General features: G+C 36.0%; 1 protein-coding gene across 14 annotated transcripts in view; it reads left to right on the top strand.

Annotated features, from left to right (window-relative positions):
• The window catches only part of LOC100680356 (steroid receptor seven-up, isoforms B/C), a 210,580-nt gene that overhangs the window by 95,242 nt on the left and 96,018 nt on the right, over positions 1-19,320 (top strand). For 13 of the 14 annotated variants that reach the window (XM_031925571.2, XM_031925563.2, XM_031925564.2 and 10 more), the window contains one exon: positions 1,957-2,106. The exons of the other annotated variant lie outside the window; for it this stretch is intronic. In XM_031925571.2, coding sequence (XP_031781431.1) covers positions 1,957-2,106 — 150 coding nt within the window. The remainder of the gene's footprint in view (positions 1-1,956; positions 2,107-19,320) is intronic. 14 annotated transcript variants of the gene reach the window in all.

Raw genomic sequence — 19,320 nt, forward strand, 5'->3', positions numbered from 1 at the left:
AATGTAATATAATACTATAATACATATCAAATTATAATTTGTGTATTTATAATATTCTAGAGACATTCTACTCTCGAGACTATTCTATTCTCGAGACATAACCTTAAAATTTTAAAAGGAAGTTGGCGACGAAACCGCGGCAATTTTGAAATTTATATGAGCACGAAATGAATCATATATTGTAAAGTTTGATATATTTCCGTGATAGAAAACAAATATTAAAAATATCAATAATTTATATTCCATTTAATAAGTTAATGAAATCATGCCAAGTCTAGTATATTTTTATTTTCGACTATACTTGTTGACTGTTGGACAGAAAATTTCATATTTTAAAATTTTTCTTCCGTATATTTTGAATCATCTAATTTTTGTTTTAATGAAATTTTTTTGCTTTTTCGATTTGATACATATACAATGTAATTATTATCCACATCCATCGATACAATTCTTTCAAAACGATGAATACAATTATCTGTTGTTTTACCAGCTAAACTTATTATTTTTGAAGTGATTTTTAGCATATTGTGTAAATTACCATATTGTGTAGGAAATTGTAGTACTTAGGTTGGTAAAAATGACCAACTTCTTTAAAAATTACTATTCTTTCATATAAATTTTGCTATATGAAATATCAAAATTTACTATACGTTTAGTATATTTTTTAGTATTTTTAGTCTGTGAACAGTATTAAACTTTCTAGTAAAATGTCCCATATATTAATTGAAATTTACTATAAGTTTTTCTCAGTATAGTCAAAGCAAGAAACAAATTGTGAACGAATAGTGTTTAACAGAAACATAGGAATCTGTTTACTGCACATATATTTAGTACTTATGATTACTATCGGTTAAAAAAATGATAGTCCTCTGGCTTTTTTGTTAAATATCTTGAAGAAAAAAATCAAAATTTTAATTATTGTGGCAGCTGGAAGGTAGAAAAATGCTGTTTTTTGACTGCCTTTTTTCTAGCCTAACTTTTGAGGTTTACCACGTTGTTAAAAATGTTGATAAACGATTGAAAAATATTTAGCACGTAATGTAAATATTAGAGAACACGTAGGTGCGAGAATTTTTCAAAAATATTAAGAAATTTAATCGTAATGCCGCATAAAAGATAAAAAACTATCTTAGGAAGGAAAAGTCATATCGAGCTTGGACAAGGCTCAAAAAATTGTTGCGCAAAGTAACATCCATGCAGTCGAAGATGGAATTGAGTATATAGTAATACGAGCAAACTTAAAATTTCACCTGCGACTGCATAGGTCTTGCTTTGCTTTTTATACGGTTTAACAAAAACTCAGATTTACGACCAGCTACTTAAACACATTAATAGCTCAAACTTCGAACTGTTTTTACATAACAATTAATATTCTTGCATTAATAATCCTTGAGTTTTTAGATAGTGTCACGTACGCACACTAGCATACGTTTGGCTTGGTAACAGCCAAGGTGCATCGCGAGCTCGGATGAACCGAGCGGATGCTACCTGATGCCCTTCTTATCATCGATGACGAGTCGTCGCGAGGCTAATTGTCCGAGCGTGGGCGACTCGCGAGTTAGTTCCGCGGGAGCAGCGACCCAAGACACTCACCTCTCTCTTCCTATACGAATAAACAAGAGTACACGTCAAGCCGGACTTATTCTTTCTCGTAATAAACCAGACTGCACCTTTCTCCACGTCTTTGGGCTTGACCCTTTGACGGTACAACCGAAAACTCCGACCACGCACCTCTCTCTCTCGCTCCCTCCCCGTAACAATAGCCTCATTTTTTTACAATTTTTTAAGCCCATAATGTGAAGTCAAGATCACATGCAAGATCAAAACTAATGTAAATTTGATAAATAATCTAATAATCTAAATACGATAAAAAAACATTCAAAATAATGAATTATTGTAAAATTTTCGACATTTATTGTCATTATATACAAGTACTAAAAGAAACATTTATTTTAGGATGCAAGAGTTTTTTCAAACGAAGTGTTCGTAGAAATCTATCATATTCGTGTAGGGGTAATCGAAACTGTCCTATTGATCAACATCACAGAAATCAGTGCCAATATTGTCGACTAAAAAAGTGTCTGAAAATGGGTATGCGGCGAGAAGGTATGTCAAGTAACTAAAGAAAAGTTAAAATTAATTTTTTAAAATATATTATTACTTTAGATTGTAGATTCATAAATATAGAATGTTCGCAGTACTAATTATCAATAATAAAACTATTTTCTAGTTGTATGTGAATACGAATATGATAATCCTATTAATACTTCGACTAGTGGTAAAGAAGTTTATAGATTGGTAAATTGATTTTTTATGTCATAAAATGATGATATGACTTCTGCTTTGATATATACGTAACTTTACAAAAGATGTTAAAATGACTCTATCGGTCTATAAAAGCACAATTAATTTTGATATAATAGGCTATGACACTGTTTATTCTCAAAATTTGAGATCTTGAACAGGCATACCTTTCAAAAATAAAATAAAAATCTCAGCGTTTCAGGAGTCCAATCTGACGGTGGGACGAAACGCTGAGATTTTTATTTTATTTTTGAAAGGTATGCCTGTTCAAGATCTCAAATTTTGAGAATAAACAGTGTCATAGCCTATTATATCAAAATTAATTGTGCTTTTATAGACCAATACAGTCATTTTAACATCTTTTGTAATTTTTAACGAGCGATAGTCTCACAATATATATATATAATTAACTATACGTAACTTTCTTATTATGCCCAGGAAATCACTATTTGTATATTGTTTATTCACCATCCACAAGTCATTCGGATCCATTAGGCAGCAACTAAGATAGGTCAGATCTATGATGGAACTTGTGTTTTCTTTTCTTAAAGATTTAAGAAGTAGAAATCAGCTACGTGTAAAAAAATGCATAAATCAACCCGTAAAAATGTAGGATGCAACTTATTGGTGTTACCATCCAGATAATACATCGAAAAATAGGTGCATTAAAGTACTTTTCTGCTAAAGTTTTGTTTTTTGAGCTTTTAAAAAAAATTTCACGCGACAAATCACCTGAGATCTCACCTGAGATTTTCCAGTAGGGTTGGATATCTTACTATAAGTATTCTTCACAACCAGCTGCGATAGTCGCCGCCTTTGTAAAATCACGTTTTACCCTTGACGCGGAACATCAAAAACCAGCAATACCTTTTTCCGCTTATTAAATGATTATTTGTATGCTTGCTCTGTATCATCCCTACTGAAAAATCTCACTTAAGATTCGGCCCTACGGATTGCTAAAATTTCTTACATAACTATAATTCAGTTAGTTATAACTAAGAGTTACCATCTAACCAGTAAAACTCCCCAAATAAGTTCAAACATGCATGTTTTAGAGCATTCAAAGCAGTATTTAAATTTTTAAAGAATTATATAAGAATCTCTGGAGAGAAACTCAAGTGAGAATCTCATTGGTTCAAATATTAAAAATCGAAAAATTGGCAAAAGCAACTAGAAACATTGTTTTTTTAACTTATTTGGGAGTTTTTACCAACTAAAGGTAACTTTTAATTATAACAAACTAAATAATAATTATTAAAGCAATTTTAGCAATCAGTAGGGCAGAATCTTAGGCGAGATTTTGGAGTAAGAGATTTCAGGTGAGATCTCTACTGAGATTTTTCAGTAGGAAATTTTGTGTTTGTAGTATGAAGGCGTTTCTTGTTGTGATTTCTCCTCTCTCATCAACGCTGCAGCTTTCATTATTGACTGATGTTTATCTATATTGAGAGAGAGAGAGAGAGAGAGTGAGAGAGAGAGTGAGAGAGAGAGAGAGAGAGAGAGAGAGGAAATGTACTCGCTAGATATCGGTTTGCGTACGTATAATAGCGTCACAAAATAGCGTACTACGCTAGGGAGGTAAAGGGATTAGAACCTACTAGGTAGTTGCTAGGGAAAGCTAACTTCGCGATACAAAAATGATACTGCTTCAGTACGATACACACTTGGAATAAGTCGTTCTTCATGGGACGGGGTTTAAACGCAATCTCTGTGCTTGAGCATGCCCAAATATACCTGCCGTACCTTAAAATAGTATTCAAGGTAACCGTTGCGCCATCTATGAGCATTAATATAAATTACAGTGTGCACATCTCTGTGACTTCGGTGTGCACAATCACCTGTTACATGTTATATCTAAGAATCGAATTTGTGCACTATTTGTATGCTGTGTGCACAAAAAATTGACGTATACGAAAAAGTGTGCACAATTTTTCGTTTTAAAATAATGAAGTATATTTACTGTGCACAAAGATCTTGAGACAAATTATTTACTTTAATAATTTATCCTGTGCACGATATTTTGTGCACAATCAATAAGCTTACAATGTCTGTAATTAATATTATGTGTACAATCAATTGGTTTGTACTTTGTGCACAAAAGTAAATCTGAGTAATTTGTCTTTGTGCACGATCTTTTGTGTACAATGACACTCATTGAAAGTTTAGTGTTCAACTTATGTGCAGAATCAATCTGTGCATAATAATTACTTTCTGGTTTTTTAATTTTACTAAAAGTGATGTGCAAAATCAAATAGGTGTTGTGTATAAAATTTAAATAATAATTTTCTGTGTACAATCATTAAGTGCACTATCGTTATGTGCATGATCATCAACGTGTCACACATATATATATATATATATATATATATATATATATATATATATATATATATATACACACACATATAGGTGGTTCTCTGTCAAATCGAAGAACAACAATTTTTATATATATATATATATATATATATATATATATAGGGTGGGCCATTTTAATCAAACCAGTCTAATAACTCCTAAATTAAGCCATGAACAGAAAAATTGTTCAGATGAAAGTTGTCCAGGATCAAGGGGGACATCTGCTAAAGCGGCTATAACATTAGGATCATTTTCGTTGTATTCGTGGTGTCTGCGTTGACAACGAAGATGTCCATCACGAGCTCTTCGAAGTAATCTGAGTAATGTGTCGTGAGTAGGACGCCTTAGAGGAAAGCGTTCAGCGTAGAGTCGCACCGCGGCTCTGGCATTGTTTTGGGTTTCGCCTAAGATCATTATCATATCAACAATTTCATTGGATTGATAATCGCCCATGTTGAAAATTTTGTTTATAATAAGAAAAACTATTTTATTTACATTCACTCTTTATTGAAATTGAAACTAAACCAAAATAAGAAAGTGACAACAAAAAAAGGAGGAATTTTCAAACTGTGTAATTTTTAAATCAAATTTGTAACTTCTTATTTTCTTACGTTAAGACATTCTGATTTAAATTGAAGACAGCGTGAGAACAATCGTTACAATTCATATTAGATTAAAGAAATTCAACTTAAAAAAAAACATCTAAACTGGAAATGATGCACTTTGGCAAATACAATTATTAAAATTTTTTTTAATATTACAAAAGCAAAATGCTGTTTAATATTTTATCTTAAATAATGTATTTTTTAACATCCTACCTTTATTGTTTAACCATTTTTTACGCTTTTGAAACGTTAAACTTTTACTTGACCCTGCTTCGACCGTGAATGCATTGACAACATTGATTTTTATCGTTCCATTTCCCACTCCCATTAAGAACTCAGATATTTAAAATTATCATGTTTACTTCAAAATTTACTTTTGACCACTAAAAATTTGTTAACGAATGTTAAACAAGCATCCTAGTGAGAGGCAAGGGGACTCGCAGTAAACAAGCACCCCAGTGAGAGGCAAGGGGACTCACGATAAACAAGCACCCCAAAGGGAACATAATCCTAATACGTCCACGTCGTTGTTCCTGGGTAGCGCTGAAATTAGGGAATTATTTTGTTTACAAGGTAAATATTTTCATGGTCATTGTCACATTGGGTTTGAATATTCATTATAAAAGTACATTAACTACGTATTTCTTAACATTTGACCTTGAAATGACCTTGTGAAGGTCATGAAAAAATTTTGAAATACCGTTTCGGACGTAAAATTTCCTGTTCTTTCCGAATCTGCTATCAAAAATAGAGGTTCCTATTTTTTAAAAAAATTTGACCTTCAAATGACCTTGAAATTTGAGTTCAAGGTCAAAACTAATTGCACAAAAAGATGTCCCCCTTGATCCTGGACAACTTTCATCTGAACAATTTTTCTGTTCATGGCTTAATTTAGGAGTTATTAGACTGGTTTGATTAAAATGGCCCACCTTGTATACATATATATATATATATATATATATATATATATATATATATAGTTACTGAGTGAGGGTAAAAATTTGAAAGGAGAAAATTACGAATTGATTTATAACAAAAGGTATAATTCTAAAAAACAAAATTTTTTAATTCAAGATTTTTATTTTATAAATTTCAATTTACCATTTTTGTTGTATACATTTTTTTATTTTAAAATCTCAGTTTATAAATTTTAAAGTTCCAACCTTTACGCTTTCTAATTTTTATTTTTCAAAATTTTTGCTCTTACCCTATTTATAATCTATTCATACGCTGTTTACATTATTTAATAGAAGTGTTTTATTTGAGATAAATAATAAAGTTTGATCTATATTTTAATACTATCACTTTGATTATACAGAATTCCTAAACGATAATTCATGTTTCAGTTTATTTTGTATGTTCTTAAAATCCGGTTTTTTGTTACCTATATTTATAATTTTTACACGCAGTGCATGCTATGTATGCATTTGATGCAGTATTCGTAAAGCTATGTATACATCCCACGTTCCTAAAGGTCAGGCCTATAGTTCAACTCATAAGATTCTCGGCAGAAGTGGCTTTCAACAGAGAGGTCACGAACTCAGTTGACCTTTAACTGTCCTTTACCGTATAGTATCGCATATTTTTACACGTTTAAGTACGGTATTCTGAATCATTAACTTTTTGGATCATTTATATGGGTATTAATTATAATCGTAACTAACAATGCATGTAATATTAAATTAAAATTCAGCATTATTTTGAATTTTATGTCAACTAAAACTAAGCCCGAAAATAAAAGACTTGAGTGAAATAATTAAATAACACAATAACATTTAGAAGCATAATCTTAAAGTGATTGTTATTATGATATTTTAAGCATAAAAAATAATAATTGTTGGTAGTACAAAATATTTTTAAGAATCTCTCACACTATCTTCTAATTAAAAGCCAAAACAATAATATGTATTTTATCGATGACATTCAAAATATTATGCAAAACGCAACATTTTTTTATTCGCAAAAAATATCCAATTCAAAAGGTCTATTCCCGTTTTCATGAACAAATAAAACATAAATTTTAATGCATTTAAACTGAGTTTTAAAATAATTCATAATGTAATAAAAGACAGTGATAAAGTAATAGTACATTATGTAACAAGTGACTGAAGTCGTAGATTATTCGAATAAAGCGAAGGCAGTAATCTTATGAGGGAATGAATATCGACTTTAGTTCTGTGTTGCATACAGAACTTTATTTATGACTTAACTGTGTAGCCACTTTTTTGTCTTGAAAAGTGAGTCCTTCAAATTCATTGCTCAGACGTACTAGATTTTAAAAATGTATCAATTTTTTAAGATTTTCCTTTTTCAAAATTTAAATTTAAAGTTTTTAATTCTTTCAAAAATTATTTTTTTATTTAACATCAAAAATTGTATTCTTGTATTTGCTAGAATAAAGGCTTTCTTCCCGCAATGCGGAAATATAATAAGCTACTTTAGTCCCGCTTTTTAGGGCAATAAAGTGGCTATTATAGTTGAGTCGTGAATAAACATCATTATAATATACGTATTTTAAAAGAATACCTGAATCGTTTTTACTTACTTTGTAGAAAGTTATTAAATAAATTATTGCATTAAATAAGATTAATCCTGTCGCAAACCAATTAAGTTATATTTAACTTTTTCCTGGTTTAGGGGAGAAAGGGGATAACTTGAACGCTTTGTTTTTGTCGCTTTATAGTTTAAAAAGGTTACATGAAAATAAAAAATCGATTGATTGGGTTCCAAGAAGTTGCTTTAAAATAGTTATACACGAATTTTCAGCTTCCTAAACATCTACTGTAAAAATCCGTCTACAACTTTGACAAAGTATAAAATTTACAAAATTGCCCCAGGGATGGGGCAATCCTATAACGGTCTCGGGGCAACATTATACACATTAAATTTAAGTTCAGAATGGGGCAAAAAAATTGATCAGAAGATTGTATACGTAATGTTCATATTTTTTATTTTTATGTGTGTTTTTCATTTCACTTCATTTTTTTTAATTTTTTTCATATATAAAATTGATTTCACTACATTCATTAGCGTATATTTATGCCCTGGTAGAAATGCTTACCAACGATAAACTGTTGGCCAAAGTGACGGTTTTAGCAGGTTTGTTGGCCAACCATAATCAACTGTTGGGTTATTTCTGTCAGGGTGGAGACCAAACTTATAGTTGCCAACATTTTAACTTGTAAAAAATATTTTTCAAACCGATTTCATACCCGTTTAATGCGTTTCATTAAAGTTCAGAATTACTACAACTTCTCGAGAGCCTTATTATCTTGCGTATCTTGTCTTTGAGGACCTACTGCTGTTGCTATTGAGCAACCTAGATCATCTGGGGCGTGAGGGTCTTGATGATGCTGTCGGACAGCAGCGGTAGGCTTGGATTTGGGATGGAAATGGGGGCCACGTCAACTCTTCGTTGACGTCTATCGCTTCCTCCTCGTCCTCGAACTTGATCAGACATTCCGTCGCAAACTCGTTCTTGTGCTCTCGTTGTCTAACGCGCCGTTTTTGGCTTGATGGTCTTGAGCGCCAAGTGTCATTTGCCGGTCGTCGGAGCAGCTCCGGCAGTCGTCGTTGCTGCGCTGCGCAGGGACGGGGTCGTCGTAGAGCTCGAGCGGTGAGAGCTCGCGAAGTTGAAGACGAGCTCATACGATTTTCCGTGGATCGCGGTGTCGATCTCATTCTTCTCTGTTATGGCAGTCCTGCATATCCTGAAGCGATTGGCCAGTGCCTTGTTTCCAGTCCGACGATATAAACCAAGGGTCACAAGATGTTTGCTGATGTATAGCACGCTGTTTACTCTCTGGATTCACACGTCGTGTTTGTGATGATCCACGTGAGTGCTTGCGTCAAGTCTTGGCAGGTGTTCGGCGCATAAATATTAGACACATTAATTTGGTTGAGAGGTACACTAGCGGTATTACGAAAGTTCTTTGATAAACGCACGATCATGCACAATCACGCAGAATCGCGCACAATAGACAGATTCTCGAGAGTTTGTGCACACCACGCAGCTCCGAAACACCACTGTTTTAGGCTATGTTTATGTTTACACATGGCCGGACGTACTCTGCTGCGGCGTTTTCCTCAGTCCTCTCAAACAAACACTGATGCACATTTGTAAACGATGAAAGAAAAACTAGATAGAGAGAACTAGACAACTTCTGGTTTGAAAAATCTAGTCCTCTTTCCTCATAATCTTTATGTAAATATATGCTTACTCCGTGCGTTCGGCTCTCTGCAACCGCGATTCGTTTCGTAAAAGGCAGCGACGCTTAGCGGACACCTTTCTCACTCTTTTACTATTATATTGCACTGATTGCTGAGAGGTAACCTTAATATAACCTATTATCATAACATATCTTGTATTGCTGTGCTTAAAAAGATGAGACATTACCAAAATTTTAAGAAATCATCACAAATTAATTTTTGATCATGATTATTTTGCTAAATGAAACATTTTTGAAGCAAAATATTATGATCATTAGAAAGTTCTCATTAAAATCTTTAAGGTACATTAACCAAACATAAGCATCTAAGACATGTCAGACAAGAAATTATTGGAGACAATAAAATACATTTAGGTTATTTAGCAAACTCAAAATATAATAGGGTCGCGCTGCTCCCCGACGTGCATACAAACTTATACTTGCCATCGGGGCGCTACCGCGCCCCTTGATTTCTTTTAGGAGTTTTTTCGGATAAACACAAAGATCATAATAATTAGGTTTATACGGGCGCAGGGGAGGGTAAAAGGGTTAAACACACTCGGACGTGCGCACTTAACTTTCGAAGCCGCTGGGGAAATTTAGGGGGGGGGGAATTAAGGTGGAAAATTAGGGGGGGAAATTAAGGTGGAAAATTAGGGGGGGGGGAGGATTTCTGAACCGATGGCGGCGGCGGTGGCGGAGAAACTTTTTTTATAATATAGAGAGATATACATATTTCAGTTTACTTTCTACTAGAGTAAGCTTTGTAATAGTAAAATTTTCGGCTTCATCAAAAACACGTTAGAAACACGTTTCAAAGTGTTTGGAGTTAGAATAGAATACGTGTTTTTAGAAAATGTCCGTGTGTGCGTGTGTGTGTATATGTATACCGTAATATTTCTGGAATATCAATAAAATTTGACATGCATATCTATATATTTTTGGATTCTGAATTCGGAAAAAACAATTATTTTTTATTTTTTCAACTTTTTATAACCATTTTTTGATTTTTGAAAAACACTATTTTGCATTTTTTTTTTTCAATCATCCCATTGTTACAAACAATTCAGCTATAATGCATTTGAAGGAGAATAAAATTAACTACTTTTCCTTGTTTGGTCCTCGCGATCAACGGCTCTGTTCGACACATAAAATGAAAAGGTGATTTTTTTAAATGCATATCTCTGAAACTATAAGCATCATAACCTCACGAAAAAAATCATGTTGATAGATCACGTGTCAAACTATATCCCATTAAAATTTCAAGTGATTTGACTACTTATTTTTGTAGTAATAAATCGAAAACTGAAAAAAATAGTTTTTTTGTGCCTCGATAACGGACGTAAACAGGCCTTATTGCACTCGAGATTTTGGAAAAAGGTAGATATTTTATGTGTTTCGGCCAAGTTAATTGCGCTTTCAAATCCCTATGGTTCTTAAGATATCAAGGTTTTAATTTTTGTTTTTTTTCAAAAATTTTGTGATTTCTTATATATCTAAAACAATATAGTCAAATGCTTAAAATTTTTATTTGGTGATTTACCATAAAAAAAGCTATCTGCTGTTAAAATTTTAGACGATTTCGTCGATCGGTTCTCAATTAAAGAGCTGAAATGTAAAAGACGATTTTTTTCACTCACTCTTTGGGATATGGGTTATTTAACTTAAACCATACCTTCAAGCGCGGTTTTGTTGGCGTTTAAGAAAAAATTTTTCGTCAACATTTAACAACCATAAATATACTGTATAATAAAATGATATTTTATTTATAAATTTAGTTGGAGGAAGCTACGTGCCAATGAATTGGCAGCGACTTTTTAATATTCTCATGAGCATAGAAGGAAGAATAAAGAAAAACCCTAGTTTTTTCTCTCCTTCAACCGATAATCACCGAGGGATGAAGTCAACGTAGAAGAATTGCTACTCTCTCTACAAATAATTATTCTCATGACTAAATGCGTGGTCCGTAAGAAATTGGAATCGTTCGTGCGTAACAACCTTATCAACCGTTGAAAGCAGCTTCTCACTGCTTGCCTGTGTAGCCGTCCCAGACAAAAAGGTTTACGCCACAATGGCCAGGTAACTAAAATTAGTCTTATTTACTGACCATCAAGTAAGAGGACAACTTTTTAAGAGGAGAAATCACAAAAGGAAACGTCACATAAACCGCAAGTGTAAGGGACTGGACGTAATGCCAGCGCCTTTACTTGCGCACAAAAATGTGCTCTGACCAATCATGGAATGTTTTAGAATATGATGAAAATCTAAGTAGTTCTCTGTAAAATCGAAGATGAAAATTTTATTTTTGCCCAAACTGTATATATATGTTCTATATGGTGTACCTGACTCCCAAACAAAATTTCAGCCCGATTTCTTCATTTGGCTACGTATCGGGAGACATGAAATGCACTAGGTTATAAGTGTTAAATTTGCATGTAAAACCACTTATTAGCCATTATATCATGTTTGTATTCTAAATAACTTCTAGTAGAAGGTCAAAAAATGTATTTTTTACTGTATTGAGGTTGTCGTAGTCCGGATCAAACATTTAAATTTTCATATTTCAAGGTTTAAAATGCAAATAAGGTAGTCTTAACATATAAATAGAGCTTTAAAAGTATTTTTATCGAAAAATTCAGAAAATTTCACAACAAAAGTATATATGTAGTTTTTGTTAAAAATGCATCCCTTATGAGCTACAAATCATTGAAAATAGGCAAAAAATGCAAAAATTGCTTGAAAACTTAACTTTGACCAGCTAGAGCTCGAAGCCAACTAAAGGAATCGCGCTGAAATGATTTTGGGAGTCAGGTACAACATATAGAACATATATATATACATATATCTTCCTATATTATATAGTTATGAGCGTGATTTTTATTTGAAAAATAATCCCCTCTACCCCCTCCACTAAATAACGCAAAATTGTTTCAAAATTTACGTTATTTTAATACTCAAAATCCCCTCCACCCCCCCCCTCCACCCTTGTTCACTTCCTTCCACAGTTCCTCCACCTACCTCTCCACCTACTTCTCCACTTCCCTTCCACTTAATAACGTTATTGTTTAAAAAATAATGTTATTTTGATTAAACTTTGCTTCTCCACTTACCTTCACCCCCTCCACCTCCACCTACTCCCTCCGCTTCCCCTCCATTTCCCCTCTACTTCCCCTCTACTTTTTTTCTTTGGAGTATGTAATTTTACACTTTGAGCAGTGAAACATTTTGAGGATTTTTTGTAAGATAGAAGAATGTAACTCCGCTTACTTCGCCCGGACCACTTTAGGCCGACGAAGGCTTCAGCATCAAAGTGATCACCGGAACTTTAAGCTACTACCAGCTGTTAGCCAAGTACCCGGATGATCTGACAGACGAGTACTCGTGACGAGACATACGACGCGCCATCACATCAAGACAAACCAGGACCTCCAGTGGCGTGCAAGCCTCACCGACTCGCACTCAATCACCTGCGCCTAGCACGACAAAAGTTCATCTTTATGGTACAGCTAAGCACGGCGAGAACAGGCAAGGGCAAATGGGCGGCGCCTCTGCACATGGCACCGAAAGGCGAGGGCAACCAACAGCCGTGCGGCGATTACCGGGGACTTAAGGCGCTCACTAAACCGGAACGTTATCCCGTGCTAAACATCCACGATTTCGCCCAAGCACTTCGAGGTAAGCAGATCTTCTCCAAGATCGACTTAGTTTGAGCGTACAACCAGATCTTGGTCACCGTGGAAGGCATCGCTAAGACTGCCATCATAACGTCATTTGGTCTATTCGAGTTTCCGTTCATAAGTTTCGGATTCCGCAACGCGGCGCAGACGTTCTAACGCTTCGTCGACGAGATGCTATGTAGCCTAGATTTTTGCTACGCGTACATCGACTACATCGTTGTGGCATCATACAGCGAGGAACAACACCTCGACCACCTAAAGCAGCTGTTCCAGTGCCTGCAGCAGTACAGCATCGTTATCAATCCTGCCAAGTTCGTTTTCGGACAGCTGGAGGTTGAATTCCTTAGTTACGCGTGACGAGCTACAGTATACGTCCAACGTCCCGGAAAAACGAAGCCATCAGTAAGTATACGAAACCGCATATTGCGAAGCAGTTTTAGCGTTTCCTCGAAGAGGTAAACTTCTACCGTGACTTGCTCCCAGACGCAGCAAGGACACAAGCGTCGATGAACGAGCTTTAAAGGGCAAGATCAAAGGCAACCAGTTAGTCAGCTGGATGGATGCAGCAACGGCGGCCATGGAGAAGACCATGGCCGACCTCGAGCAAGCCACGCTCCTCGCGCATCCGGAAGAAGGCGCACACCTCGCGTTGGTTTGCGACGCCTCAGACTCAGTCTTGTAGCGGCGAGTAGGCGATCCGTGGGAACCGTTAGGATTCTTGTCAAAGAAACTGAGCCCGACGCAAGCCCGTTACAGAACCTTTGACCGCAAACTTCTCGCTATCTACCTGGCGATCATACATTTCTACTACATGGTAGAAGCTGAGAGACATTCGCTCTTTCTACGCCGGCTGGATCTGCCGCTTTAGCATATTGCGGCGCGTCACCACTAATCAAGGTCGGCAATTCGATTCATGCAAGTTATAAAATTCGATGCCAGCAAGAAGTGGACGCAGATTCTGCCCACCGTCCTCCTAGGCATTCGGGCAGCGTGGTAGGACGACCTCACAGCTACCTCGGCAGAACTCATTTACGGTGGACCTCTGCGTTTACCTGGAGAGTTTCTCGCTTCCGACGAACGCCAAAACAAAGATCTGGTTTCTTATCAGGCAGCTGCAAGATACTTGCAACAGCTAAGACCAGCAGCCGTCACGCGACATGGCACAGCGAGAACTTTCTTTTTCAAGGACCTGGCAACATCGGAGCATACGTCATGACACTGTAAAAAACTCGCTCCAGATGCCATACGACAGACCGTTTCAAGTCGTTAGCCGCAGCGACAAAATATTTATTGTCAATGTGCATGGCAAAGACACGACTGTTTCCATCGACAGGCTAAAACCTGCCTATACGTTGAAAGAAGGCAACGTAAGCCACCAACCGCTTTCAATGACACCAACACCGCCATTCTCATCCAACATGCCCACGGAGCAGACACTCACACCACCAACATCCCAGAGGCAGACGAGCCAACAAGCATCCGACCAGAACGCATCGTCGGGGATAAACGTAGAGATACATGGTCGATATAATGACAGAAATATTGATTAAGACAAAGATGAACAATAGGGATATATCCCTATAGTATGACATAAAATCAGTAAGACGGAAACTAAGTTAGAGACGAAAATAAAGGGACCCGGTAGCGCCCCGATGGCAAGTATAAGTTTTATGCATTGTGCCGCCGGGAGCGCGCGACCTATTATACTTTGAATTTGCTAAATAACCTATTTACGTTTTACAAACTCTGTATATATTTTATTCGATCTCCTATTTATGTTTATGTATGAGTATACAATTTCAAAGGTTCTCCTAAGATCTTTTTAATTACTATATTATTTTGTTAAGAAAATTGCTCGTTTGTAAAATAATTAAGTTTGAAAATTAAATTTGCGAAAAAAACATTAATTTTTCGCCCCTCCGATTCTCTTTTTTTTTTCTTTCAGTCAGTCATAGCTATAGATATACATACGATTCTTTAATTATTACAAAGGCTACTTGATAGAAGTATTTATGGCGAATTTATGGTTTTTTAAAAATAACTTAAAAACTACTGCACCTACAAAAAAATCATCGTGATTGAAAGTTGCTTGAAATATTTAAATGCATAATTTATTATATGGCGTATTTTCGCGTAAAAGCAGTTTTTGCAAAAAGGTAACTCCTAGCATCATGTCCCTAAAATTTTTCAAATGGATATTGTTATAATCGAGTAGCTTTATTACAAATAATTCGGTTTTCCAGCTGTCAAATACTTTTTTTATTCATTATTAAAAATAATAATGGTCAAAATAAGGTTTTTTAACGATAACTCAAAAACGACTGCTCTTATTACGAATAAAGTTATTAAAACTTGTTGAAGACAAAGTGCATAAAGTATTATGAAATTACAGATAAATAAACAACTGAGATCAATTAAAAAAAGTCAAGTTTACAATCATATTATTTTATTTATAATACGATTACAAAAAATGATTATGTTTAATTAAGGGCTCAGTCAAATGGTTGGTAATTTAAACTTAAGTAATATATTGATCAATTACAAAAAACTCTCAAGATACTTATTACGTAACTTGCCATGTCCTTTACATTTATATATATATATATATATATATATATATATATATATATATATATATATATATATATATATGAATGTAGTGAAATCAGTTTTAAAAATGTCAAGTGTTAAAAATCAGCACACTGACTCAAATCATTACTTACTCCAAGAAGAATCAATCTCACTATAACGTCAAGGTGAAAATCTGCTTTGTGTTTCATGATTCTCTCACGTCTAATCTGAATGTTCTAAATCATCTTGTACAAAAAAAAATGAGCAAAATCATAAATATAAAAAAAAAATCAAGTGAATTCCTCCTACGTATATAGAAGAATCATTTAAACACAAAGCGGATTTTCATCTTATACAAAAAATAAGATGGTTGTACTCTTCAAAATTATTCTTTTAATGTGTGTAATTTATATTGTGCAAGTTCACTTATTTTGCCTTTCTAAGATAAACATTAATATAACCGGTGAACTAAGATATGTATCAGACTGATGGCTATGTATTGTGAAATTTATTAGTTAATGTATATTTGAAACTAGGCAAAATATTGAATTTATTATGTCGTAGAATTTATCTAATACTTAAATAATTAATTGGGTACCTTGTGGCACAGAGCAGGATAATAGGATAGGGCGAAATCAAAATTATAATTCTTTTTTTTTTATGTTTGACAATGTATAGGGGCACGGAGCCTTTATTCACTTTATTGACCTGGATAATTAGAATACTTATGCGCGAGAATACGTCGAATTCTTAGTCCGTTAAACGGACAAGATTGCAAATAGGCTTGTTTTACAGAAATACCGACCGGTCACATTATTTACTCATTGCGAAAGGTGACATGAAAGGCGCGAGTACAAGGTGCTAAAGATACGCAGTGCATGTGTATGTTGTGTCCTCCTAGATGTGAACTAGCATTCCTGGTCACTAATATAAGAATATTACTATTATGTTAGTATATTGATGAAATGAAGGTTAGATTTATAAAGCACATAACGTTGAAGAGAATTTTCGTTAGAATTGAGTATTGGGTATTGCCTGCGACACAAGCGTATGCCTGGTATTCAAACAGGTCTTATAAAAGTTAAACCAATGATTACTAATATCTTGAAAGGAAACGCGAATATAGCCTACGAAGATACAAGATAGTAATTTTATAGTAACCGGAGATGAAAACACACATATAAGCGAAAACAACATGAAACGTGCTGGTCTTATGCGTATGATTTATTAGGTTATACAAGATGATTAGTGTGACGTGGATAATAATTCTAATCGCGATGCGTCCTAGGATAACCGAGTGGGGCTTGATGTAGCCAGCCCACCCGGACGGCGTATAGCGGTACTTTTATATCCCTTAAGAGGCAGATTAGTAGTGTTAGTTTCCGTGCTGAGTTTCTCCAAAATCGGAGAGACTACCCGGATTAGTCCACTAGGGATATCCCCAGGTGCACTAGTTAGTTTAAAAATAAATAAAAATGTGCACTTTATACACTTGTTTCCTGGGCTGCGTCCTACTGGATTCCTCGCACCTCAGGAAAACTATCATGCATCAATAAACGTGTGAGTCACGTATCAGCTACAAACTCATAATGTATCAGTGTCAATAGCTTGAGGGTCGGATGCATACTGATTTCAGCGGCACGCGTCGCGAGCAAGCCACGGCGGAGACGCGCTCGAGCAGATAAACTCAGTAACGCGTTTGCATATACGCAACGTTGTTACTGAGTTTAATTGCGCGCAGACGCGCTCGAAGGAGCCCGAACGGTACAAGTCTGCATGCGCTAGAGAGAAAGAGAGAGAGAGAGAGAGAGAGAGAGAGAGAGAGGGAGAGAGAGAGAGAGAGAGAGAGAGAGAGAGAGAGAGAGAGAGAGAGAGAGAGAGATTAGATTAGATAGTTTTTATTTGCGTACATTATGTTGTACAATAATAAGATTCAGCATTATGAGGTGAAAGTAGAATACAGTAAGTTGAGGCTTGTTTAGATTATGTATAGTGTAAAAGTGTACCGATGGTGAAAATGAATAGCGCCAGAATGAGTAGGTGTGATCGTGTGCATGAGTGTGTATGAGTTATGTGTTTTCGAGTTGAAAGTAGTAATCTTTAGCAAGTTTTCTGAAGGTGCTAGTAGATGAGGTGTTTCTGATGTGAGATGGCAGGCTATTCCATAAGTATGAGGCGCTGATAGGAAACGAGTTCCTCAGCGTCTCAGTCGCGAAGGCAGGTATTTACAGAGGTGTCACCTCGTCCCTCACAGGCCGGAGCGAGACGCGGAAATCAAAAAAGGCCAGTACGTATGATGGTACGACCGAGTTAAACATTTTACGAAGGAAGCAGACTGTGAAGTACTTCCTGCGTCCGTCAGTGGTTAGCCACTGCAGCTTCCGCCTGTAAGGGGAGATGTGCTCATCTCTCCTTACACCATAGATATACTGGATTCCTGTATTCACGAGCCTCTGTAGTTTTAAGTCGAGTTCCAGCGTCAAGTCACAGTATACAAGAGAACAGTAGTCAATGATCGGAAATAGGAGTGCTTGCACGAGATGTTTGCGCAATCTGAGATTGGTACTCTTTCTAAAAAAGTAAAGCCTGTACATTAGCGAGTGAGCACGTTTACACACTTTTGTAACGTGCTCCTTCCACGAAAGTTTAGAGTCAAGCACCAGTCCCAGATTACGCACAGAGGATTCAAAGCTGACCTGGGCACCCCCGATATTAATGAAAGTGTTAGCTATTGAGGGAAGTAGATTTATGTAGTATGGGGAGCCCAGGACAATTGCTTTGGTTTTTGTAACATTAAGTTTAAGCTTGTTTTGCGCAGCCCAGCCCATTATCCTCTCGGCATTAGCACTCATCTTGTTTGATAAAGAATCGAGCTCCTCGAAGTGGCAATGACTGTAAATTTGCAAGTCATCCGCGTAAATAAGATGGGAAACATCGGAGTCTAGACAGAAACCGATGTCGTTGATGTACAATGCAAACAGCAGGGGACCTAAGACGGAGCCCTGAGGGACGCCGATGTTAAGACGCTGCGAAGAGGAACGCTCGCTATTGTCACCAACGACGGCTTGCTCTCTCCCAGTGAGATAGGAGGCAAATCAGCGGATAACCTGCCTAGAGAAGCCGAAAGTAGATAGCTTCCTCAGGAGCCGGACGTGACATAGAGTGTCAAACGCCTTGCTAAAATCAAAGAGAAGAAGGAGTGTCACTTTCTTTTTGTTTATCCCAACCCTGACATCATCAGTTAGCTTAATTAGGCCAGACTTAGTGCTGTGGCCAGTGCGGAAGCCTGTTTGATAGTTGTCTAGTAAGAGCCTTGATTCAAGGTATTGTGAGACTTGCCTGTGCACCAGCCACTCCAGGGCCTTGGAGAGAAAGCAGAGAAGTGAAATCGGACGGTAGTCAGTCAGGGCTGTTGGTGAACTGACTTTGTTGAGTGCACGCACAAGTGACAATTTCCAGGCAGATGGGAAACGGGTTTCGCTCAGAGATAGGTTGAAAATGTGACATAGTAGAGGAGCAAGAACTGGCAGTGCTTTTGAGATAACAACCTGAGGGATGCCGTCGCTTCCCCTGGCCTGGGTGTCGAAGTGCGATACTGCA

This window comes from Nasonia vitripennis, assembly GCF_009193385.2.
Source record: "Nasonia vitripennis strain AsymCx chromosome 3 unlocalized genomic scaffold, Nvit_psr_1.1 chr3_random0001, whole genome shotgun sequence".
Lineage (NCBI taxonomy): Eukaryota > Metazoa > Arthropoda > Insecta > Hymenoptera > Pteromalidae > Nasonia > Nasonia vitripennis.